The sequence below is a fragment of the Oreochromis aureus genome, linkage group 14 (assembly GCF_013358895.1).
Source record: "Oreochromis aureus strain Israel breed Guangdong linkage group 14, ZZ_aureus, whole genome shotgun sequence".
NCBI classification, from domain to species: domain Eukaryota; kingdom Metazoa; phylum Chordata; class Actinopteri; order Cichliformes; family Cichlidae; genus Oreochromis; species Oreochromis aureus.
Window position 1 is genome coordinate 34,698,827 of NC_052955.1, and position 27,119 is coordinate 34,725,945.

At 40.2% G+C, this 27,119-nt stretch overlaps 2 protein-coding genes across 3 annotated transcripts in view; one reads left to right on the plus strand and one right to left on the minus strand.

The window, feature by feature from the left end:
• The first annotated feature begins 5,828 nt into the window (after window positions 1–5,828).
• Window positions 5,829–12,506, plus strand: LOC116316832 (heat shock protein beta-7-like). Its single transcript, XM_031735479.2, has 3 exons — window positions 5,829–6,075; window positions 9,150–9,310; window positions 11,381–12,506. The coding sequence occupies exons 1-3, from the start codon at window positions 5,829–5,831 to the stop codon at window positions 11,570–11,572; spliced, it is 600 nt and encodes a 199-aa protein (XP_031591339.1). The 3' UTR covers window positions 11,573–12,506.
• A 2,823-nt stretch (window positions 12,507–15,329) lies between these two features.
• The window catches only part of clcn2b (chloride channel, voltage-sensitive 2b), a 176,357-nt gene continuing 164,567 nt past the window's right edge, over window positions 15,330–27,119 (minus strand). For both annotated transcript variants that reach the window (XM_031735480.2, XM_039597945.1), the window contains 2 exons: window positions 23,659–23,745; window positions 15,330–19,764 (listed from right to left, as the gene is read on the minus strand). In XM_031735480.2, the coding sequence (XP_031591340.2) occupies window positions 19,570–19,764; window positions 23,659–23,745 (282 nt within the window). In that variant the 3' untranslated portion in view covers window positions 15,330–19,569. The remainder of the gene's footprint in view (window positions 19,765–23,658; window positions 23,746–27,119) is intronic.

Here is a 27,119-nt window from a genome sequence, read left to right on the forward strand (position 1 = left end):
GACTTGGGCTTGAATGGCCCCAGCTCAGGCTGTGAGCTGAACATATCCAGTAGTATCTGGGTCAAGACTTAAATAAAATTCAAATATAGAAAGTTTGAATTCTGAAAACTGTGACAATATAAATCCAGAATATTAATAGAAGACCTGCTGTAGAGCTGTACTTGAATTTAATTTATCTTCGACATTAAACATTTTAATTAACCTGAATAATAAAATTCAGGAACCTATACAGAACCCTCCAGCCTGTAGAGCTGATCAGCAATGCCATGAATTTAGCTATCGCATTTGTATTTTGTATCATTTGTATAATTTAAGATCAGTAATGCCAAAAGTCCCACTGATAAATGAAGCCAATGCACTTGTTATTTAAACCTGCATTTTTGTACTTACCACCAGGGGGCGACTCTCCAGGTTGGAAAAGAATCTATAATATATAGCAGAAATTACCTCTCCCCCCAGTAAGCACTTTCATTATGAATTTCAGGCATCTCAGGCTCTACTTTTCCAAATAATGGTCAAACTATCCCTTAATACGTGGCTACATCACACATAGCAAAATTGGTATGGCCCGGATCTGGTCCACACAATGTGCTTACACATGGCCCACATACCACAAAGAGTGACGGCCCTTTGGTGGCCCACATCTGGTTGACATACATTCTGCCATGACACCGGTCAGTCAGAAGTGCAAGCTTGATGCCGGATCCGGGCCAAGCCTGTTTTCTATGAGCCTGGGCCACATAAACCAAACCACAATCGAGCCAAATATGGCATGCCATCAGATAAACAGTGCCATCTACACCAGGCCTGGCCCATAGCTGGATGACATACCACTTACCATGCCAGAAGTCAGCCAGCAGTGCCGGCTTGACACCAGATCCAGGCCAGGCCTGCCTGCTATGTGGGATTGTGTTTCCAGGCTGTTACCATATAAGCGGTTACCATATAACAGGTTTTTTCCTGTTAAAAGGGAGTTTTTCCTTCCCACTGTCCCTAAAGTGCTTGCTCATAGGGGGTCATCTGATTGTTGAGTTTTTCTCTGTATGTAGGGTTAATTGTAGGATCTACCTTACAATATAAAGTGCCTTGAGGTGACTGTTGTTGTGATTTGGCACTGTATAAATAAAATTGATTTGAAAATTGAAGCGTGCAGTGCTTTCAGTTTCCTGGTCAGATTGAACTCTCACATCCAGTTAAAAACAAAACAAAACAGAAAGTTAATGACATCGCCTTCAGTGTCACGGTGTAACTTATCAGAATACAAATCAGAAAAATCTTTATTGTTCATCACAGAGCAGTGGAAATTTGTCTAAAACGTTGTAAACGTGGCTCTCAGTGTATGCAAATAGAACAGCAAAAATAAGGGCGTGAAACTTGCTGGTCATTGTTCGTGTAAACTGTGATGTTTGCACAGCCCAGTAATCGTTACGTTCTATTGCAATAAAAATCTGCCCTAATTCTGCTGAATGTTTGGTCTTTTCCTGTTAGGACTGGGGCAGGCTGTGGTGGAGCTGTTTTTCTTGTCTCTGTGCTTTCCGGTGGTGATGTGGGCAGACTCCTGCATAATCACCAATCACATTTCCTCAGGCTGGCTGTTACACACCTGCAGTCTGTTATCATCATCAAAACTGTGTACTTAAGGGTCAGTATTGAGCCAGAAAGAGATTTCTGTTCTGTTTTTTTTCTTTGTCTTTTATGTGTAATATCTTTGTTTATTTTGGTAAATGTACCTATTCTGCAAGTATCATTATGACTCAGTGTTATTGAGTGCAGGTACAGGGCAACTGCATTTCGTTGCCCTGTACCTGTGCATGTGCAATGACAATAAAGTTGAATTCTATTCTATTCTATTCTATTATTGTAGCTATATTATTCAGATATTCAGTCTAGTCCTTTGAGACTTTATAGCTGGATAAATAAAGGGTATATAAAAGTCATTTTGCCCAAAACTGCTTCTGCCTTGTGACAGGTATGTTGTTTGTGGCTCAGAATGACTTTCTGTGATTCATGAGAGATATATTTGACATACGTATCACAGATTATAGGCCAACAAGTTATCTGCAGCAGTTTAAATTAGAGATGGACCGATCCGATATTACGTATCGGTATCGGTCCGATACTGACCTAAATTACTGGATCGGATATCGGCGAGAAATAAAAAATGTAATCCGATCCATTAAATATCAAAAAAACACCTCACAAAACTTGCGACACGGCGTAACTCGGCTCATAACCGTAGCACGTAGGAGCAGTGTGCTCACGTGATAGAGCGGCTGTGTGTATTTGTAGCCTGCTACCAAACCAGCATTTCATCTCCGAGGAAGTTATCCCAGAGAGAAGTAAAGCAAGTGTGTAAGTTCATCTCTGAATGTTTGTAAAGCGTTCCCATGTTAAGCTTAACAACCGATATATGGAGCGACTGACTCTCTCTCCCTCACCTTCCTGCGGCTACTTCAATCGTGAAACTGCTTAACGATCAGCTGATCGGCTTTTCTGTCGCGAGTCCGTCTCTCTTCTTTGTTTTTGGTCCACTTTGCACCAGAAAGAGGAAACCAGCGGCTGAACAACAGCAGCACGTTTAAGCTTGATAAGCTGTTGTTAGAATTTATTTAATATTACTTTCTACACCAGGATCCTTTTCACGTAGCTGACAGCTGGTAACTGTGCAGGGGCGGATCTAGCAAAGTGTAGCCAGGGGGCCGATAGGGCATGAACAGGGAAAAGGGGCACAAAGACATACTTTTCTTTCTTATTCTCATTTAAAATGCCTAGCTTTTAATAAATAATTATCTGAATCTTACACCCAAAGTTTTAATCTGATTTAAAATGTATAGAAGTCCATTACTGTATATAGTAACTGTTAAGTCTAATATACCCTAGTAAGCTATAGTACTTTTTTCTTTGAGAAGGTACCATCTGTGAATTCTGCAATTCTGTTGAAGAAAGATGTTGAATCTATTTAATTATTCTTGAAAAATAATTTATTTCTGTGCATTTTTTTTCACCCTGCATCAAATTAAAGTTGATTACATCGATTAAGCATCATGAGGTGGAGGGTGGGGGTGGTTCCCTATTTTTTTTTTTGCTGGGAGTTTGCAACCCTATTAGTTAGGTTGCTTAATATTTCTGCTAAGTACTCTTTAAAATACCAGAATAGGGAGGATTAAGTTTATTAGATTGATCAGTGTTCCTGAACTATGAAATATTTTGGGTGCAGTGTATTTTTTTACATACAGGTATAACAGAATAGCTTTAGTGTTGTTGTTTATTTAAACTTGAGTATGAACTTATACAAAATGCAGCAAGATATTAAAAAAACAGTTTTATTGATTAAAAAACACACTATATCGGATTCATATCGGTATCGGCAGATATCCAAATTTATGATATCGGTATCGGTATCGGACATAAAAAAGTGGTATCGTGCCATCTCTAGTTTAAATATGACAAATCATTTTTTGGCTCTGGCTGTGTTTCTTTGCTACTATAGAGGTAAATTGTCCTTGTGTGCCATCCTTGATGTCTTGTTTTTGTAAATACTCTGTCCTCTGCTTAGGCGTTTGCCTGGTTTGGCTGTTTCCCCCATCAAGACAAAGTGGATATCAGTACTCACCTGCAAACCCACCTGCCTGCCCACTCTCCACTGCTCACCACATGACTCACAGAAGTGAGACTGCCTGCCTCAGCCTTTAACTGTCACCTCTTAAGTAAGAATGCTCCTCAGTCACACTCTGAGCCTGCCAGTCACTGCTAATACTGTCTCTCCTCTTCCAGATTCTAGCAGTCCGCTGCCCTTTGCTATTAAACGTCTTCACTGTACATGTATCAGCTCCATTTGTTTAAATAAACCATTTAAGCTTAACGTCAGTTGTTTGAGTCTGCTTTCTGGGTCCAGCCATTACTAGCCTGTGACATTTCCAGCCGCTGCAGTAATCTCTCTGTGTGTGTAGAAATCTTTGTTCCTGCAGCGATATACCACAGACCAGCCTGACTGCACATTTGTGCCTCCAAACCACCTGCACTGTGTGCGTGCCAAGTTATAGAAAGTGCAAGCACAAGTCACACTGGAATGACACCAACACACATGCCATGATTGTAGCAAGTGTCAGATCGTTTTCTTCTTTTTGTGGGTGTGCTCATTCTCGAGAAAGCCAAAGTTAAACTGTATGTGTCTGTTTTTTTCAAACCCACCAGGTAGGAACACAAAGTGAGTGTGCTTGAAGGCATTAGTACCAAAGTCTCACTGGATGATGGCTGGAAAGCATGCAGTTCCATGGAACAATTAATTCATCAGTGAAGTATGAAGTATTTCAGTCTGGACCAATAGAGGGCCAGACATTCCCATCCTTGCCTGTTGCTTTTTGTTAGGCGTTATATTTGAAAGTAATTGATGATTTTATACATGTTTCCAGCACAAGTGGCCGAATTTGAAGAATTTCTACAGTTTAAGATTTAATTCGCAGCAGCTGCTATTTCTAGCCTTTTACCTCATTAACACTAGTTGACCATTTTTATCCCATCATCCATGTTGCAGCTAAGACACACCATCTGTTAGAGGTCAGCAGAGACTCTATGTTCTGGCTCCAGAGACCATAATGTGCCACAAGAGACTAAAACTATTCCCAGTGGAGACATTGGGGGTGGGGCAGGACAGATGAACCCCTCTACCGCTGAGTGTGAGACACTGAAGGACACACGGCTGAGTTTCTACATTTTTCAATGTTTGTCCATTTTGTGTGTTTTGTGCATATTTAGCTCATATAATTAAGATGTTTGAAAAGCTCTGAAAAGGCTCTTTAAAAGAAAAACACTGCAGAGGATTTATTAATGCATAATATTTTATACAAGGACGGATACAAGTGTTTCACCTGAGAGCACAAATTGGGACTGTCATGTTGATGTATGCTGCTTGTATTAACTGGATTGTTTCAGGTTTATAGCTTGTACATGATTGTGTCCCTGCTCCAAGTGAGGCTGGCGTTAGCCCGAAGGGCAAAATGACATGCTGCTGAATGTCATTTTTCACATCCTCGGATGAAAAATGCACAAACACACATACCATAAAACGTATTAATATGACGCTCTTGAATGTCATTGTTGATGTGTGGCACTGTTTGGAGGGCGACTGTATCATCAGAAGGCAAATGTCATTACAATTAAAGCTTTTAGAGGGGGAATGGAAAAGGTCAACAGGGGCTGAATTTACACTGGCTCTTTCTGGAGGGAAAAAGGTAAAAAACAACAACCTTTAACTTTTGTTCTGAAATCTGTTTTCTGGGGAAAACACTCTCCGTTACACATCTTAAAGTATCTTTTATTCCATTAGCAGTTTAGAAGGATTTCAATGGCCAATTTGTTCTTGCATTATTGATAAACTGCTTGCATCACGTGTGGGGTCAGCCCATCACTTTGCTATTTCTGACTACATGCCAGAAGCATCTCCAAGAGGTCCTCTTCACTTATCTCTGCCCTGTGTGTGTGTGTGTGTGTGTGTGTGTGAGTGTGTGAGTGTGTGAATAAGAAGGGGTCTCCACTCCTTATCAGTTTGTCCGTTACATTCTTGGCCCAGTGGTCAAACAAAATGCCATTTATGGCCACAGGAGAGATACGGTATAGTAAAGCCCACAGTGTGCTCCACTGACCCACAATGCACCAGTGCATTATAAAAGCCCACAGCAAGACCTCTGGCTGGAGAGTAGATTTGGGTTGCCCACTACGTCTGCTGTATTTTGTCAGTAGAGCCTTGTATTTAAAACAAAATCTTGTTTTCTGAAGCCTGGTTGCTCAAAGAGTCAGACTGTGTTTTGGCGCCGTGCGTGTCCCTCAATATGGCATCGCTGACATCTTCCAGCCGCAGATCTTCCTCATCGTACCGCTCATCAGCACGCTACAGCACTTCTAGCTCTTACTGCACAGAGGGGTCTCTGGGTGGATCACCTGATTCACTGGATACCATTCTTGAGCCTTTTCTCGACTACGCCGATCATTCCAGTCTGTTTGGAGAGGAGGGCCCTGGAGGACCAAACTGTCTGGCCCCATTCAGAAGGCACAGCAGACCCTCCTATGGGCATGATGGTAAGGAACTCTTGTGCCAGTATAGGTTAATATATACTACACCTGCATTTTGGGGGGTTTCTTCACGCAGGGCTTTTCTTTACTAAATTTATCCATTCATCCATCCATCCATCTTCATCCGCTTTATCCGAGGCCGGGTCGCGGGGGCAGCAGCAAATTACTAAATTTAAATTTTTGAAAAATGTATTCAACATCTTCTTACCTAATATTCAAATAAGGAAGCGATAAACACTTATTTAGCCAAAATTACTGCACAAAAGATAATACTCCATTCTGAAACATAGTATAACTGTATTGAACACGCCCAGAAATGAACGACTGAGCTTATAAACTCATCAGAAAAGTGTTCGTAGAGGTCAAGTCAAAAAGCTATTTTTCCACAGACTGCTATAGGACTGGAGGTCTTTTTGCAACCACAGCTTTCGCCATCTGGTGGTCCTTCACATAGGATGCAGGTTTAAGGCACTTTTGCACTTAATTCGTTTTTCTGACCCAGAAGCTACATCCATGATTTATATGTCTATGTTTGCATCCCTGTGCAGTCACAACAGTGAGGAACAACTCCATAGCTCAGAGCACTGGAAGTCATTAATTACCTCAGGAGTTAGTCATGCCAACTTATAGCTAGCTAAACTTTTACAATGTTTTTGGTCACAAAAATACTGCAAAAAGAAAATATTCCTGTGTAATTTTGTGCATTTTTGAACATGAAATACTGCAAATTTTGCTATTGATTCACTACCAAGGGCCAGTAATGCTGATACCAGAAGGTTACCGATACTTTTAACCTATAAGATCAGGGGAAAGCTAAGTGCTATGATTTATCAGATTAATCGTCGTTAAATTGCACATTTTGAACACTTCTAATTACCACATTGTGATTTTTACTTTCCACAGTAATTAGCTAATACAACAAAACACACCTTTCAGCTTTTCATGTATTTTGATGCTGTTTGTTTGGAGAGCTGGAAAGCAAATGTGCCTGTCTCTAATGCACTTTGGGTCAGCTTCTGTTGTTAGAGGATAGAAATAAAGTATTGATCCTATCACACCAGAATCGATCTGATGCCAATGTTTGTATCAGTACTATCAATATTTGGATTGATCTACACTGGCGCACATAAAGACACAGAAATGCATAACTTACACATTTGTGCTTCTGTTTTTAGTTTCATAAAGACATAAAAACATGTATTTTTATGTTTTTGTGATCCTTCAGCAAGAATAAAAATCACAAGCCTGAAAGACCTGCTATGGTTTGAGTCACTGTTCAGTGAAGGGCCTTAACAAAGGGTCACCAGACAATAAAAAATTATTGATCAAAAGGTCGTAGGGTTTGTGTATTCTTTGATCTGATCGATGTGATTTAATTTGCTGTTATTATGTGTGACAGAAGTGCACAAAAAAGGTCATCTTAGTTTCATCGTGCTCCACATTAGCTGTTTTCGAGTAGCTGCTCACGAGTACTGTGATGGTAAGTCGTAGCGCTTTTCTTTATTTTGCACATAAGCAGAAAAAGAGGCCTAGGCCTAGGTTAAATGAATAAAAAAGACCCGAAAAATAGCAACCAGCCTTAGCTGTGAGAGCGCACATGGCTCCAGACATTGTCCGCCAGGTCAAATAAAGAAGTAACTCTGTGTGGTCAATAAGGCTGGAAAAGAGCTGTATAAATGCAGTGCATTTAATAACAAGGTGAAAATTATTACAGCAAAGGTGGAGTGCAGATATAGACTTATGATGACATGTTAAATGAGTTATGCTGCACAGGGCACAGAGCTGTAATGACCAGAAATAGTAAAAGGTTTATGAGGCTACAGGCAGATTAAAGCAAAATCAATAACCGGACTAAAAATTTTATTTCACTGAATAGGAATATTTTCAATTTCTCATGAGCTACCTGAGAACTGATCGGGACTGAAGGCAGAAATACAATGAAAGCAATTCTTGTCCTGTTGCGTCTCTTCTTTACCAAAAGATTGTTTATTTTCTGACTAGCAGTAAAACACACTGACGGCTCAGACTGACCCTTCAGTCTGTCCCTGTCTGGCGTCCACTGGCCTCTAAGTGCACAGATTGTGGTTTAAAATCTGGAAACAACCCAAATGACTGAGAAATAATACCTGGACTCAGCACTCTGTATGGAGAGCTAAAACGTTCAGTGTCAAACTAATAGATGAAGCACACTGAAATGCACAGTAGTTTGAGTAAACTGTTTAGAACTCATAAATTAACCAATAATTTGTGTTTACTGTGCATATTTTGTTTTAAAAATATAAGATTAAATTAAATGACTTCACTTAACATTTTTTCTAATTTCATAATGACAGTGCCTCTCAAGGAAGCTTAACAGTTGCTCTCAATCTCATGTTAGAAACGAGCTAGTGCCATAAGTAATCCTGAATAATCCAGTCTGTGGACTTTGTAAATAAACACAGTGCACTGACTCAATAACATCTCATTTAATTAGGCTGAAAACATAGACTGTATACGGAAAATGGAGGCACCCATCGTGATGTCACCCATTGGTTGTCAACTCTGCACTTTGAAGGCCCCGGTTCAGCTTCATGATAATCACCATCTTGTTTTTCAGGAGCCTCCTATTTAGAGGAGAGATGGAAGTGCTATGTTATGCATTAGCTAGCTTGCTAGCTTTGCACCTTGCTTACAAAACTATGTTAACAATAGACATATTATTTGTATGCCTTTTTTATATTCAATATTATTGAAATATGCTACTGAAGACACAAACACAGCAAACAAAGTCAAGATGTCAAATTCAGTGACACCACTTAGTAATGAAAACTTTGAAGGGTTAACAAAGTCCTAAAAAAGTTAAAAAGAAAAAAAAAGATTAAAAACAGTTATGAGGGCCAAGATTGTTTTAAAAATTCTATAAATCCACTTTTAATACTATTATTTGTGCTATTTCTTTCTGGGTGTCAATGGCAATTGATGCACTATGGGACTCAGCCTCAAGAGGCTATTAGAGGAACTGCAATCTGGAGCTGACTATTTTTTAGAGCATTAACTATATTGCTTTATACGGTTGTAATGTTTGTGCATTTATTCTGCAGCTCCTGTGGGGGGCGCTGCAACAGTTGGACAGACCAGCACAGGTGGTGTAGTGAGATGTCTGGGAGACAGCTACTACATGTCAGCTGATGTCAGCCAGTTTGAGCCACATGATGTAGTGGTGCTGGCCTACAACCAACACGTGGTCATCCACGCCCAGAAGGTGTGTAGGTGTATGTGTGTTTTGGGATTTCTGAATGAATGAGGGGGAATTAGCAGGGTATTTGTGAACTCTTGTAGCATGCTTGTCGGCAAATGTGCATGAGCGTACTCGTGGGACCGCTGGGATGCATCACTCACGTCTGGGTAAAGCTGTTATTGTTACAAAATCACTGCAAACAAATCAGCTGCTGCCATGAATTATCATTAGTCATGTCCAATGATTTGTTTGTTGATCACAAAGTATGACATCTGCCATTTGAATCACTGATTAATATTTTGAATTTTTTGAACTATTATGAATGCTTTCTAATTTCCATGAATGACTCCAATAATTTGGGATTTTTGTGAGTTTCTGAAGGCAAATACAATAACATATTCTTCCATTCTGACTTAGTCAGAAAGCCCTCATCATAATTTACAAATGTCAATGTCAGGAGTCAGATGGGGTGAAGAGATCACATGACTTTCAACCATAAGACAAGAATAAGTTCTGCTGGGACCATTTTGTTTGCACTTTACCTTTAATGACACTGTTTGGTTAGGTTTATGCATTAAGTCAGACTTTATATTATACAGTTAGGTTTAGGTACTAATTGGTTATGATTAGGGAAAAAAAAAAAAATCATACACACTTCCTTATACAGAAACATTTTCTTAACATTTCCTTGCCAGAGGTATAACAGCTCCTTGGTTACCATGAAAATAATGAACCAGCATAGCACTTTAACCAGGGGACTCCAGGCATCTATTTCAGCCGTTGATACTTCAACTGAACTCAGAGAACCTGGTCTCAGGTAGAAATTCTACACTTTGTGTCCTTGCTTCCCTTGACCAAGTATCAGTGAATTAATGGTGAAAGGCAGCTGTTTGGTCTTGAGGATTTGACTGGGATTATTCCTTCTAGTGGAAGTATTTCCAGCAGTATGAGGTAGATAAGGTGGAATATGTAGCACACTCTCAAAACAGATGAGCTGATGATAGTTAAATTTGACAGGGATGACAGGGATAGCTCAGTAGGTAGAGCGGTCGCCCAATAATCAGAAGGTCAGTGGTTTGAATCCACTGAACGGCTACCCTGAGGTACTCTACACACTGCTCCTTGGGCTGGATTGGTAGCTGCCCATTGAGTGACTGGGTTAAATGCAGAGGACTACAAAATTTCTGACGTGTGGGACTATCAGGTGTTTAAAATTTATAAAAGTATTAAGGTTAAAAGCACAATAGAAAAAAAATCACATACTATGTACATGTAAAAGATGTTAATCTTGATTTGGTGCTCTCTTGGTGGTATAGGCTGTAAAAGTGGGGAGTTAATACTCTGTTGTCTGACTGTGGGAGTGCAGAGATGCACCTAGACCAACAAAGCTTGGCTGTTCCATCTGTGTCTCACCATCAGTGCGACATTAAATCACACGAGGGATCATAAGCAGACATAAAATAATTTCTTAAGCCCCCCCCAAAAAGCCAAAAACCACAGAATTTACCATAATAAAACATGTTTACGAGAAGACAGCATCTTCTCGTAAATCAAAAGTGACTGACTGTTGTACAGTAAAATTATCTGGGCCACTGTCATATCCATCACATGGGACTCAGACGTGGTCTGTTGAACTGCAGACAAGCTGGAGCTTGGTGCCTGTCCGGCTTTCTCATTCTCCGCCTCCCCTCACAGTTTGACGTTAATCATGTTTAAAAGGTGAGAGAGCAGAAGGGGAAGTGGGAAGAGCCTTCGCCGCAGTGCAGGAAAATCATTTTAACAGGGTTAAGAAGGCAAATTGGCAAAAATCCACAAGCGTTCAACCTGCCTTGAAGACCTACAACAGTGAAAAAGCGTCTTCAGAGAGCAGCAGTCAGTGCTCATTTTCCTCTGCCTCTGTTTCCCCCCCGCTTGTTCTTCACCAGCTGAGCAGTGCAGCACTCCTTGCCTCTATCTCTTTCACTGCTTCTCACCTTCTTTATGCACCCCAGCACCTTCCCTGGCCTTGTTGCTCTTCTCACTTTTCTGTGCCCTTTCTTTCTTTTCATTCCCAGCTGTCAATCCCTTGTTTGACTTTTCATCTCCATCCTTCAGGTTTTGGATGATGGCAGCATCAGTGACACGTTCACCCATAAGTCCCTGTTCCCTGAGGATATGGACCCCCTGTCAGTCAGTGGGACCCTTAATCCTGACGGTACCCTGGTGGTGAGTGTTCGCCGGAAATCAGCACTCACTGGGAAAGAGCACCTGGGTATCCCAGTCTACAACAGTGGGGCTGACCTTTGACCTGTGCGCACAAAGTGTGTCTTGTGGTTTCTCCCATGGTTTTATAATGATCTTTTATAACATTATAGTGTTAGAGGTGAAGCTCATGTGCACTGAATATTTATATAAATGAGTAATTAATTAATCATTATTTATAGTATAAGCACAACTTGGCACCACTACTTCCTCTTTTAGCTTGCAATCATATCATTTGCTTCCAGTAAATCTCTCGCTGTCTCAACCTCTCTACCAGGATGATCAGGCTAAACACTCCACCATACATTAAAAATCCCACAAATCTATCAGACAGATTATTAAGTTCATGTTTACATCATGTTTTCTTACATTACTTTCCAAACAAAAGTCTTCCAAACCCCCAGGAACGATCAGGTGCTGCAGGAACTAAAAGCCCAGGGAAGCCCATCGTTATCAGACGTGTGGTAATTAGTCAAATAAAGCACCTCTTGTTTTCCCAGTGTTGTTTTTAATCACAAAAAAACAGAAAAAAAACAAAGCAAAACTTGATGATATAAAATGCAAAGCTCATCTTTGTGTTGTTTTGCTGAAGCGCAGTGAATAGACACGCTACTAATAGCAGCAGAGGCTGCAGGGACAGTACTTTCAGACCTGCACCATCATCTGGCTCACATGTGTCTGACAGAACACTCAGCTCCTCTCTTTGATCGGTCCAGCTGTGCACCTTTTGTATTTTTACACTTCAACTCTGTTTCACAGGCATCACTGAGGCATGTACTGATCTCATAACGCTTCTAAAACACATGTGACCTCTAGCTCAATGCTGAGGCCCTCTGTATCCTGTCAATACGAAGACGGGGGACTGTGCTGCTCTTCTGCTAAACCTGCTGGTTTTACTCTGCAGAATTTAATTCTCTGAAACAATTTGTTGCAGGAAAACATGACAGATTTATTGAATTATAATTTGCTGATGTAAAGTTTCAAACTGGTTTGAAGGTGTTTGTTCTACAAATGTTGTAAACCTTCATGGTTGACTTCAGGAATCCTTGTTTTTAGACATTTCAACTAATCTGTGTTTCCACGTTAATTGAGTAAATTAAACGTAATCTGTTTAACTAAAGCAGATCTTTGTTGTCCAATTTGTATCAAAATCTGGTCTTTTCTTAGACGTGGAATAAATATGTGTTTGTACAAAAATGTCTAATGGTTGTTGGTTTGTCTGTCACTGATCAGAGAGCAAACAGGTGGTGCAGACTGGTGCTCACTGCGTCTCCCTTCTTGACTGTTAGCAGCATCAGCTCTCAGAACAACCTCACAGTCTCGCTCAGATTCTCTACCTGCAATCTGCACACACACATCTTAGAGAACTTTGAGGTTACATAGATCCCCGACCCACAAACCTAACCATCACCAGCAAGTCTACTTTAATAGTTGGTCTGTTGTAGAATCTGTTTTGAAGTCAAATAAAGGGAAGAACAAAACACTTAATTTACAATGAATTTTAAAAAACAACATATCAACTTGTTCATGCTCATTTAAGCTCAGTTTTCACGTCTACCACTTACTGAGTGGAATATGTGGAACTGAGAGGAACTAGAGGTAAAACACGCTTGCCAACACTCGTTACATCCAGTTTTAGTACAGCGGAAGCAGTAAATGCTTCCACTGTGCTTTGGATGATATTAATAGTGATGATCCACAAAAAACAGAGCATGGATGACTGCACGTCATACCATCACTGATATCAGTCAGTTTTAAAAAGTTTGGAACTTCCCACACTGTAAAAACTTACAAGAAGACTTTTTTGGAACATCTGTCTTGTCAGCATGAATGTATGGCACTTTGCCCAAGTGCTTTTTACCCCATTCACTGGTGTTTCATGAGAGGAAACATCGCATAGTTTATTCTTTCAACTCCGTCTCTCTGTTACAGCTGCAGTCAGTGCATTTCAGATTATTTGGGGTTAAAAAAAATGCATGAAATGATCTCCATAAACATGCACGCATGTAAACAAGCCCAAGTCTCCCTGGAGAAGTTCTGAGTGTCAGACTTTAAACTCAGTGAGGAACAGAGCTGCAGCCTACCTAACCGATGAACTCGTTTAGCTCATTAAGCTTTTAGCACAGAACTCCCCACCCATTACAGTCCAGATGCTCCCCTCTCTTTCACACCAAAACAGCACAATGAAGAAACGATGTGTGTGTGTGTTTGCAAACTGTGAATGTGGAAGCAGCAGGAGAGGGCAGGAAAGCACAAACGTGTGTACTGTCTGTTCATTATGGTGCCAACTGTTGCAACAAAGACTCCCGCTGGAAGAGCAGAGTCAGAAGGCTGTTAGTTCAGTTTAGAGCTGCAGTGCTGGAACACTCACTTGACCCACTTTAATGTCATTGGATATGTCGTGTTTACAGCTTTACAGTAGCGGTGTTGTGAAGCAAGGCCAGATTGGCATTTCTTTTGATGGAGCCTTTTCACCTTCCATATCTCAAAAAGTGGAAATGGAAACTTAGTTAAAATGGCACGACATACAGTCAGACGGAGTTTATTGTGTGTTTTGCTCTTATAAATGTCTACCAGGCACACATTCCTTCTTAATCCTTGTGTCCATCTGTGAGTGAATGCAGCAATGTTCAAAGGATACAGACTGTATATTAAAGATGGACACCCCCCTCTGAAACTTTGTTCTGTGCATTAAGTCCCTTCCATTGGTGGACGACCTCTCTCTCCTTTTTTGGTTACTAAATTCCAAAGAGAGGAAGTCTCGGAGCCATTACCACAGACTGTATATGAAAGATGGACAGTCACAGCACCACTGTGGTTACTGCAAAGCCTCATTTTGGACATTTTGATCTGAGCTTTCTTACAGATATCACAGCTCTTTGAAACCAGTTGGCCTTGAAGCAAAATCTGATTTAATGGCCTTCTTAACACTAATAATCACAATTTATGAATCAAAATTCTTTGTTCAATAATAGAGAACGCTGAAGTCATCAGAAAAGTGTTACTAAAGATCAAGTAAGATTAAAGGTTGTTTTTTCCCCATAGATTTTCTCTTTGAAGCCAAGATTTACCCCCTGCTGGCCATCATTGTGGCCATCCACAATTCAGGTTTAAGGATAGTTGTCAGACCCTGAAAACTATGTCTGTCTTTCATGTGCAGTCAATGGATTTTTATGCAAATCCCTCCTCAGAGTGACCTGTTGTGACCCTACCACAGAGAAAATAATTTTCCATGTTTTTCTGTTTAAACCAGATGCTGTCAGATTACATTAATACTGTTAATGAAATCTGTTTTTCTATAATGCTATAAGTACTACAGCTGCAGTTCACTCTGGCTCTTGTGTTGAAGTTGCTAGTAGAGACAAACAAAAATATGTGTATTTGTTTTAATTCAGAAAACCCTTGTAAATATGGATTATAAAAAGTTTCTTTCTTCCACGAGAGACTATTAATGTGAGGTAGACTGGGATTGTTTGGATTTTAGAACAAAAGCGTGCACAGGACAGGAGGTGAGTGTTCTTAGAGGACCTCTTCCATGACCAAAAGAGGTTTGGACAAAGCTGTGTGAAGCCTGTAACTCACAGAGCTTTAAAAAGATTTGGGACAGACTGAACCATATTGAACACTGTAGTGGCATCGCTGTGTGTGTGCCTCCCCACTGGGAGTATTAGTCAAAGACACAAACAACACTCCAGGTGCCTTCCAGCTGCTGCTGAAGGGAGGAAAGAGAGCAGACAGCAAAGAAGCGCAGCTGCAGAAATTAAAGAAGACAGAAAAAAGAAAGAAGTCTCCAACAAAGTGCCACGTTTGTTAAAATCTCATTTATTCATCACTGATATACAAAAACAATGTTTCTTTTTTTTTCGGTGCGAAAAATAGCTCTGGATTTTGTTCAGCTCGGTCTGGTTTGGCCCTCGGGGGTTTGCTGTAGTGGAGGCCTCCAGTATGTACAGTCCCTTAGGAGTGGATAAAAGATCCTCATCAGCTAATGGGGGATTGGGGTCTTATCAAAGCCTCTCAGACTGAAGGAGAGGACAGAGGGGCACATAATAAAACTTTCCCCAGAGCCTGTTTTATCAGGGTGGATCTGGGGTAGGCGCTTGTATGTCAGCGACAGCTAATGTTTAAGGTAAAGGTTTCCCAAAAGCCAAATAAGGTGTCAAACCCATTTTCCTTCTACGACCTAAAGGTGTGAACAGTTACTTTAATATTTGAACACAGATTCTAGTGAGCTTTCATGGCAGCTTCTGGGAAACCTTTGCTTTAAACCATCATTTGTTCTCCAAAGCAAAAAGTCCATTATTCTCATGCCTAATGTTACAGCAATCACCTGACTAAGTGCTTTAACCAGGCATCAACATCCACAGGTCACTGGTGAATCATGTAGGGTTAGGGTTAGGTTAACATCCACCTCTTTTAAATCTTCTTACCTGTTTGAAACACCCAAATGCAAACGCTTTTTTAAAAAACACTGTAGTGGCAATTCCTCAATGCCTCAATTGAAATGGAACTTTTTTAAGCATGTGGCTAAAACTAAACCAAACCCAAACCTAGATAAGTCCCCAGTGACTCAGTGGATGTTAAAAAGTTAACTGCTCCACAGTGGCATCATGGTACATGAACATGGAAGATTCTGGATCTTTGTGTCAGTTTCAGGATCGTTACAACCCCCCTAATTCCATCGTCACTTCATCACACAGTAGCTCCTGTGCGAGAGTAGCTTCTCTGCCTACACGTACATGTTTTTACACTTTTCAGATTTCTTTACAAAAATAAGGTTATCCCGCATTCACGCCATTGATTCAAACTGGGTTACAAAGTGAGATGAACCACTGTTATTGCACAAATTGATTACCACAAGTAGATCAACCATAAAAAAACAAAAGAAAAAATGGGGGGGGGGGGAGAAGAAAAGTACTACTTGTACTCTGATTAGTGCGACTAATAAATATGCATGTAGCTGGGCCTGGGTCCGCCTGCTAGCAAAATGAGATGAAACGCAGTGAAAATGTCGGCGGAGACGAGGAAGGCTACGGCAGGAGCTGGAACAATGAAAATCGATGAAAAGCGCAAACAAATGAAAAGAACCAAATCAGTGGATCTCAGTCACTTGTCCCCCCCACACAGGCAAGCTGTAATGGGGATGGGGGGGCAGGTTTCCATAGAGATAAGTGCACACACTTGCTCTGAAACCTCACCCACCCCACTCCCATACTGTATTTGCGTGTCTGTTTGTGTGTGCAGAGCAGGTTCTCTGGTCATACACACGCACACACACACACCCCGTCGATTTCTTATTTCTGCTGATAAAGAAGAGGAGGCACTTGTGAAATGAACATGTCAACAGCGGACCGCATGCTGGTCGCTTCCACATTAACGTCTCATGGCTTCGTGATTACATTTCTTCCATTTTTCCCGCCATCGGGCAGGCATCGAGTCCCCCAGTTAGTGTTATTTGCATTTTACAAAAAAGACAAAAAAAAGTCTATAATAATACAAATATATCCAACATCATGTTAAAATTTGCATTAGAAAAAGGAAAAAAACAACAACAAAAAGAAATCAACTTTAAAATCAACATAATGCGACAAATATAAAACAAGCCCCAAATTTCCTTCCAACAAGTCATGATTGGTTAAGACATTAAATTATGATTTTATATTACAGGAATGACATTAAATATATTAATCTTTAAGTAGAAATGCGCTAACCCAAAAATCCCCCCCACCCCATCCCGGGTTAAAATCAGGGGCTGAATAAAGCTCGCTGGATGAGTGGAAGATGCCATCGAAGAGAACAAAAATCACAGGCACATGATGGCAAACCTCATTCACTCCATCCATATTCATTCCTGTCAAGCTTTTGATTTTGGGGTTTTTTTTTGGTACGTTATGTTCACAGAAAACTCGCCCCACATGCACTCTCTCTCATGCAAAGGCATGCTGCTATGTCGCTGTGAGCATTTTCAATTCATGGGGGGAGGTGGGCGCAGCAAGACAAGACACCACCCGATAAACTAAAATCCATGCAACACATCGCACAGAAGTGAACTTGGAGGGATATGTGTGTGTCTGTGTGTGAGTGCATTTTTAAGGCATTCAGGGCTAATTCTGCAGGAAGTAGTGTCAGTAAAAAAAAAGAAAAAAAAAAGGAGTGTGTCTTTAAAAGACGTGTTAGTCAGTAGTCAAAAATAAGTAACAAATATAAAGAAAAGATGGTTAGACGCTAGGCAAACCAGATCAGTGTTTTACTGTTGATGAGCAGCTGAGCCTGGAGCATTATGGCAGACATGAATTATTAAACTCAAAGTACTTTATCGTTATCTGTCGTGTCAGATATCTAAAACCTTGCTGCAGTTAAAACATTGACGCGTCAGGTTTCTGGTTTAACACGAGGTGTGATCAAACTAACTCATTTTAAAGCTAGGCAGGTCTCACGTCAATGAACCATCTTCTCAGGCATTGTAATTTATATGAACTGCACTGGTGAAAACGGTCCAGTGGTGCCCGAGAAGATAACCTTGAAGTTGAGATCAGCCAAATTTGATACAGGTAAGCTGACGAGTACTCAGAACTTTCTCCAATGGTGATGAAGTTTGTGATGGGACTGGTAAATTAACTGGAATGAATGATTAAACTAAATCTGTGAATGCTCTCTGCTGGTCACTTATATATTTTCTTTAGTGCTTTCTAATAAATAATGTTACTACTACATGGTTTGTCATGGTTCCCACATGCCCGCACGTCATCATTGGGCACTCTTGCACCGTGCGCCTCACCCTGTGAACCACCACGCCGTCTATCTGTTGGGGTTATGTCTCTGATACAAACTAACATGGCACTCAAAGACAGACTGATGAGAGGGCACAGAGCAGCTGGTTAGGTAATGATGGCTTCATTCTTTCAGCCATCCATTTGCTCCATGCTCTTCCTCCCTCCCTCACTTACTTCCTGCCCTCTCCATCCGCCCCAACCCTCTCTGGAACGCTTATTAAAAGCTATATTTAGATAAGCAGAAAACCTTGACTTGCCGAGTGCATCGCCGTAAAAATGTTGGTGTGTGTTTCTCTGTGCGTGTGAAGGCTGCGGCTACAGCATGAAAGGACGTTATGAAAAGGGCTACAGGTGCCTCAGTCGCTGCCAACAGGCAAGTCTGCTTGCATAGGCTGTGCTCTCAACCTGACCATTAAGACTCGAAGTGAAGGGGCAAAGAGGGGGAATGGAAACAAGAAAACACAGAAAAGCTAAGGCATCTCTCCCCTTATGAGTCCACTACTGGACAAACTGTAGTGTAATTTATAAAGAAATGGCAAATTCCAGTCAAACCCAGACCACCTGATCAGTCAGAGAAATCATTTGAGGAAAACAACGTCTGACATGTGTTCTTGAGACGTAATAATTAAAAAGAAAAATCCTATAGGATATAGTCGTTTTGCTACCTCCCTCTTCATGCGCACACACATCGTCTCATTTCACTCACACACGCTTTCAAAAGACACATGCACACATTACAGTAGTCTTCCTTGTCACCACTGTTGAATTTCTCTACTTTAAGTGGAAGACTCAATTCAAAGGATTACGTCTGCAGGTTGAAACTTTGATCCCAAATCAGAAGACACACAAGCTAAACAAAGTCTGCTAAAAAAAAAAAAGAGAGAAAAAAGAAATAATCCCTTTTCATTTTAACCCAGCCCCAGTAACCCTAATCCACACTGGCTCTGCTGTGGGTTCCCAAGGGTAAATGGAGAGCAGGCCACAGGTTTTCTCCCACTCCTCTGGTGGAGTGTCTCTCTGGGTCAGTGCAAGGCTCCTAGAGAAAGCACTGGGTGGTCCGGGAAGAACGGGAGTTAGCGGAGAAGGAGGGAGAGGAGCAGACAAGGCAAGAGATGAAGAGGAGGCTGGCCTAGCAGTAGAACTCTTTCCAGAATTAAATATTGATCCTGAGCCCTGAGGATTTTTGCATGTTTGTAGCTTTGGGAGATTAAAGACCTCAATGCTTCATCTTCTTCCTCCTCCTCCTCTTCTTCCGCATCAACTTTTCCCTTACTGGGACTTCTCTTCGGACTCGGAGGGGGTGCTTTTGCGTGGCAGCGACATGCTCTTGTGGCGGTCCCACAGCTTGTGGAGCTCGGTGGTTTCGTTCTCGCTGCTGCTTGTGCCGCTGTCCCGGAAACTGGCCAGAGGGGGGCGCACCTTCACACCTTTCACAGTCACTGAGCCCTCAATTGCTTTACGGAGCTGGTTGAAGAAAGATAAGGTAGTTAGAATGGAAGCAGGAAGGGTGTGACACCACAACTTCACAGCACAATTTAAGGCTCCCAATTTCAACAATCTGGACAGCACTACTACACTCAATTCAAATGCAATTTTATTATTTATCACCAGGTCATCACTATAGTCCTGTAAGGAGACTTTAGTATATCATAATGTAAAGATCCTGAAACATTAGAGAGCCATAGCAAAAAGTGGCAACCGTGGGGAGAAAGAAACCTCTGGCAGCCGGGTTGAGGGAAAATCAATTTTCTAAGACTTTATATAATGTGTTGCTTTCTACTGTATGCTACTGTAATAATTTTATATTAATATATTTTAACTTTTCTATGCTAATTAAACATCCCTCAAAAAGCAAAATATATAACTTTTTTTTTTTTTTTTTTTTTTAAACATGATTTGGAAACCTTTGATATATTTTTTAAAGATTTTAATTTCTTTTAAGGATTACATTGTGGGAGAATAGTGTACTTTATAGATACACTCTTTGGGTTCGGTGTTTGAGTTGTTTTCCCCCCACTGTTATCATTATACTGTGCAGAATATAGCTTTAAATTTCGACCACCGTGGTCTTGCTCTACATTGCAAGATTATATCAGTACTTCTGATGGAAAGGTACTCGGGTTGTTTCCTATTTTGGACTGAAATCTCGTTTCCAAAGTGTAATAAAGGGAACAGAGGACACTGGAGACTTCTGCCACTGTTTGCTTAAAAAAAAAAAAAAAAAAATCACAGAATAATGATTATAATGCTTGCATTATATTATAACAGCAGTAACTGACAAAAAATGCTTCTGCAGTCACAAATCTTCAGGAAAACATTGTATTACATGAATCCAATGATTGTCAGAGACTATTTTAGGTATTATCTTAGAGGTCTTTATCTGGTCAAACAAAATGGTACAAAAAGTTTGATAAGGCAGAGAAAGAAATGGCTCAACAGCTTACAATATTCATTTAGGGTCTGATTTGATGGGTGAGCGGGTTGGCTTTCCCTCCCCCCACTGGTATACATATCTCTGCCTTTGCTAAATATTTATCCCCCCTCTCACTTAGTGCTCCATCTGGAAACAGTCTACAGTGCAAATGATATCACATCAGAAACTGACTTTCACTCTGAGTGCTTGCAATCCTGTGACAGTAGAGATAACACTGCAGAGAGAGAACAAGGTAAAAACTACTGCTAGCTTAACAAAAGACTAATGAAATGGATTCAGTGAAAGATTTTGCAGGACACTTACACTAAACTTGTAGAAACATTCTTACTCCCAGTCACATGTCTGATCATCTACACTACCCTCAAACACTTCTTTTTTCACCTTGTTGAACTGCACTTACGCATTCTTAGGCTGCTTTGATATGAGGCAGTGATTGATCAAATGTTATCAGCACAGTTTGCTTGCTTTGCAACTGATGGAGCAGCCACGAGCTCCACGATGATGTAGAACACGTTACAGAGATGAGTCATTTTAAGATATTGACTGACTCTCAAACTCCAACAGTCTGCTGCTGATCTCAGAAAATCAGGGGTGGGCAATCAATTTTCCCAATCTGTCATCAAAGCAGACTGTAGCAGAATATTTAATTATGTATATTTTTAAAGTGGCAGAATTTTACATTGATATTTTTAATATTTCAACAGACAGATATTTTGAACATATTAATTTATTTTATAAAAGTACATTACAATATCCTTTTAAATGTATTTATATGCTAAAGTTCTGAGCTTGTTTATATGAAGTTTATAATTATTCTAAATCCTACTCTATGCTTCACAGTCTACAGAATAACTCTGGTTAAACTCAACTAGTACCTAAAAGGTTATCAGTAGTAAGTTTGAATAAAAAGCTTTCCTGGTATATAGGAATCATAGTGTTTAACGTCCTCTATTATTTATTATTGGTGTTATTAACAAAATTTTCGGTGTAGGACTTTGCTTATTAATCTTTATGCTAACTGTTTTGACTTGCTGTCTTGCTAGCTAACATTTTCTCTGTCTTAATGGAAATCCACAAGATGAACTGTTTTGGTCCAGAGAGTAAAAGTGTACAGTGAAATGTACTGAAAAAAGAAAACATTAACCTGTTTTTTTAAATAATCTGATCATATTGGGTTCATAATTCAATCTGCAGGCGTGTGAAAGTTTGTTATTGCTCTCTACAATCTATTGAATCTCTCTGCTGTCTGTGTATTATTGAATTTTCTGTTTGGCCAGACCAACTTTGTCATTCGGCTTATAGGGGGAAAGATTTGGGTGCCACAGGTCACGTGGCAACACTGAAAAGATCCTGTCCATGTGGTCTGGATCTGAAATAACACTACGAAATGCACACAGACGTCCCTGAAATACTTGTCGTCCATATGTAGCAGAGAGGCTGTGATGTAACCGTGTGTTTGTGTGACAGACAGGCAGACTGGGAAGGGATGGGCTTTATCTGCCTTGGCTGGGTTTTTACTTTATGTCGCTCATGGTACACAGAACAAAAAAGCCTAAATGTCAGGGACAGGCAAGCAGCACTGCACTTAGCAACAATCCTCTCTCCACTTCCTGGCCAATTCACAAAGAGTGAAGCGTTTTCAGTTGTTTATGAGGCAGGAGAGAGATGGAAAGAGAGGGAGCAGGGGAGGGGGCAGAGAACAGAGTGACAATAGATAGAGACAGCAATATTAAGCAGCCTCTAGTCTGTCACAGTACATAACAGACAGCAAGAGGAGGAATCATTAATGATGACTGAATGTCATCGTTTGTGTGTGTACAGCACGGTGACAGCATTCCTGATGATATTGACAGTGACTTTACAGTTATGAAAAGCGGTGGAAATGACGACAGTCATGACTTTTCACATGACGCTCGGTGTCAAAGACATTAACAGAAAAAATGGATTCTAATGTATTTTAAGATCAGGAGGGATGAAACCATGAAATTAAATCCAAGGGTTTTTTAACATCTATTGATAACTCCGTTGTCACACCTTCCCCTCAGGTTAAGAGCCCGGGTGTCATCCTCGACAGTACTCCCTATTCCACACCACATATAAATAATATCACTCGGTCTACTCATTTTCGTCTTCACAATAATAATCGCCTTTGTCCCTCACTTGCTCTAAACAGTACAGCCATACCTGTTAATGCTCTTAATTCTCTTCTCTATGGCCTACCTCATAAATATCTCCATAAACTGCAGTTGGTTCAGAATTTAGCTGCTTGTATTATATCCAGAACCAGAACCACTGAACATTTAACACCAGTTCTTAAACATCTCCATTGGCTTCCAGTTCACCTACATATCAATTCCTCCTTCTCACTTTCAAAGCCCTTCGTAATCTCACTCCTAAGTCTTTATCTGATCTTCTCCATATGTACTCACCTCTGTCTGCTCCATGTGCTCACCTGACTGCCACGGGTCTCAGAGCCTTTAGTTGTCCTGCGCCAAGACTTGGATTCTGGTGGAATCTACTTCCACCAGATCTGCAGACTACGAATTCTCTTTCTACTTTTAAATCAGGTCTGAAAACCCATCTGTTCAGAACTCATGCTCTCACTATAACTTGGTCTTTTGTTACCTGATTAGTTTTATAGTTTCATGTTATTTGTTTACTTTATTTGTGTATATGTTTTATTTTGCTATACTAATGTAAGGTGACCCTGAAGGTCTTTAAATGTTTCTATAAATAAAAGGTTTTATTTTTATTATTATTATTATTATTATTATTATTATTATTATTATTATTATTATTATAATAATAATAATAATAATAATAATAATTATTATTATTATTATTATCATCGTCAAGCTAATAAAGCGATTAAAGCTGCACAGCATGAACATACGGCCCAAAGTGAAACTTAAAGAGACGCTTACTTCTTTAAGGGAAACCACCCCGATAAGTCGTCCAATGCTGGTGACGTAGGCGTGGTCGAGGCCAAGCAGGGAGAAGATGGTGTGGGTCTGCAGAAAAAAAAACACAGGTGGAGCATTGTTAGTAGAAACCAGAGAAAGTCCTCTGCTGGCATCTTACTCAAAATAGAATATGAAGCTCAGTTTGGGGAACGCACCACTGTCGACAATTATCCAACAATAACAACTGCATTCACACCGGATTCATTCAACTACTCAAATGTTCAGCTAAATGGGATATTATCACTTTGGGAAATATAGGAGGGGGGCATGAGATGCTTAAAAATGGAAGTGGTAAAAACCTGCTTGTATAATAAGAGCTAAGTAGTATGCTGTTTACTCTGATGAAAACAACAGGAGGGAACAGATTAGACTGTAGATGGAAAATTCTTTATTAACTTGACTACAGAGCTATCAGGAAAGGTTCAAGGCAAAGGTTTGGTACTGGCACACAGTATCACATTCCTCTTTTGATTTGCAGTGGTTCCAGCTGTACGCAACTGAGCAGTAGATGCAAAGGTGTCTTACAAACTTCACAGAAATTTTCATCTTCACCTTTGCAGTTATAACCTTTGTGGAAAGCTCAAAAAAGTCTTAGCAATTTTTCCCCCTTGAGAGCCAGATCTATAAGGAGAGGATTTTATCAGACACGGCTCCCATGCTGAAGTTTGTAGTCTAGAACATAGATCTCTTAATTATTGAAAGCTGATTCAATAGTTGTTTTTCAAACTTAAGTTTTTTTCTTGCACATTTGAGTTTAAGTCAAAATTTTGAGATGCTCAGATGAAAAATCTTAAGATAACAACCCAAAATGTTGACTTATGGATGTCAAAAAATGTTGTTTTTGTCAGTTGTGGAAACAAGCTTCCATAAATTATAGATAATGGGTACAAACTGGTTGGACATTTTTCTCTCTGTATCATTTATTGTTAGCACCTTGAGGCAACTGTTTTTGTGTTATGGCACTATATAAATAAAACTGAATTGAAGTCATGACGCAGGCTAAAAACTGTATTTAATAGTAAAATATAAAGGGTTTTCATCATTCTCTATTGGCATCATTATTCTTACATTTCTACTTTGCTTTTCAACTTTAACATTCCTTGAAATGTTGGTTTTATATGTTTCCATGATGCTATTTTGCTCTATTTACACACTCTGCCCTGTTAGTACTGTATTTGCTCAAGCAATGACTTGCTTTCCCCAAGGGGATCATTAAAATTTCATTGCATCTTATCTGCAGTACTAGAGTTACAGTGGAGGAGTGCGGCTGTGTGCAGCTAAAAGCAAAGAGTGTGAGGTCAAAAAAACTTCAGTGAGTAGATGAGGAAGGGTGCAGGATTAATGCCAGCTGAACTTTTTGTACTAGGCCCTTTTAGCATTTAATGGAACTTTCTCCTAAGCCAGAGCGAGCACTTGGGATGTTTGAAATGGATCCCAGTGTACCAGGTAAACAGAAGCTGTGCCAAGGAGAAGATTGTTTAATGTTTTCTGGCTGCGCCCGGCGTAATGTAATATGTGAAAGCGCTTCCTCAAGATCAGCTCAATCCTACGTCAACCCATTCACTTCTATTTAAATTGTCGCTCACTGATTAAAAGTGCTGCAAATAGCATTTCGCAATCAATTGATCAACAGCAAAGTAATTTGATTAGAAGCCTCCAGCATGCCAAAAGAGTCACATCTGGTGTTCATCCTCTTTAATCAGAAGTGTAACCTGCTGCACAACTGAACGGGAATCATGACAAATGTGGTCCCAACATGGCGAAGCTGCAAGAGTCGCACATTGGTCAGAATTTCAACCAGCGGTCTATGCTGTGGCTCAGACCACAGAATGAGTAGTCTATTAATCAGAAGGTTGGCGGTTTCACGCCCAGCTTCTTCACTGTGCATGTTGAAATGTCCCTAAATGAACATCCAATTTGTCACGGATGCATCCCTTCGAGCGATAACGTGCTGCATGATGTAACTCGTGGCGTAGGAGCGCTTTGGTGCTCAGTAAGAGCAGAAAAGTGCTCTGCAAATACCAGGTAATAATGTTGGTAATTAATTAACTGACAACATTAGTAGATTTTTGAATGATGGTGTAATGTCACAAACATTGACTATTTCTAACAAAAGGTCCCATAATCTTATGTAAAGTTTAACTGATTGCAAATGACATACACACTGGGATACAGACAGTAACCACCATTCCTGTGTTCCACTGTTATAGCTAATGCAAGTCAATCTGCATGTCTAAAAACTTTGGTACTCATTTAGGAGGAATGAATTTGCCTTGAAGAATTTGTGTAATAGTCACTTCAAGTGGGTTCACTACTCCCAAAGATCAGTGCAAAGAAAAGTGAAAGATCAATGTGCATATCGGAGAACGAGGACATCATAGTCTAACTCTACTGGCAGCTTCATTTCATGGGTACCCACATGAAACAGTGCGAGTAGGGAGTACTGTAGTACATGCGGTACATCTTTCAGTGTCAAACCATTAAACACCTAAATAAAATAAAATAAATTTAATTATTGGAAATCTATTCAACAGCATTTTGTCCCCAAAACATCTTCTAATCATTAAAAATGTCCACAAGATGTGTGATGATAGTAAGGACCGCAAATTCCTCAGTCTGGGACATTTTTTTTTTAAACTTTCTCAAAATTCTTAATTCAAGAGACAATAGATGATACGTTACAAACTGCAACACAGAAAGTTATCTGGCTATGTTGACTTATAGAATGAACTTTGGACATTAGTGCTGTTAAAACAGCAAACAGATCACGCGTCCAGTAAGTTCATTGTAGAGTTGGTGCTTTTTTCAGCAACTTCTTAATCAAACTATGAACAGAGAGCAGGCTTCATAAGTTCCCTTCTTTCAAAAAAATGTTGAAATTCTGAAAATTCTCACGCTTTGAGACCTGTAAACAGATACCTCAAATGAACTGACAGCGGACCAAATCCCAGACAGTTGGAGACTTGAGGTCCATATAGTCATGTAAATATTCCAAGAAACAGTCCATTACAAAATGGCCTGCAGACAAACGACAGCAACAGTAAACAGCTTGGGATAAATGGAAGCCGGAGAGTGAATAACTTCACATACACACACACTTTCACGTCTGTGTACAGCATCAGCAGTGGCAGTGTTTAATATGCTGAAGGAGATTGTGCGTGGTATTGGCTTTTGGCAGTGAGCAGTGGAGGGAGGAGAGAGATAGATTGGTGCAGGATCCCTCTCTTAAATGTTTAAAGAGTACTCACACAGAACCCAAAGGGTGTGTGTGTGTGTGTGTGTGTGTGTGTGTGTGTGTGTGTGTGTGTAGGAGAAAGAGTGGGAGAGACAGAACGAGAGAGACAACATTATGTATAGAGGACTTTAGGCATGGCCACAGCTGGTTTGTGTGTGGATGCTTTGTAGGAAGAGAGAATTTCCAC

Bases quoted from the DNA above. Each gene is read 5' to 3' on its own strand.
- LOC116316832 (XM_031735479.2), top strand. From the start codon at position 5,829: ATGGCATCGCTGACATCTTCCAGCCGCAGATCTTCCTCATCGTACCGC. The intron at 6,076-9,149 runs GTAAGGAACTCT...TTTATTCTGCAG, and splicing joins ACCCTCCTATGGGCATGATG to CTCCTGTGGGGGGCGCTGCA. The intron at 9,311-11,380 runs GTGTGTAGGTGT...TCCATCCTTCAG, and splicing joins TGGTCATCCACGCCCAGAAG to GTTTTGGATGATGGCAGCAT.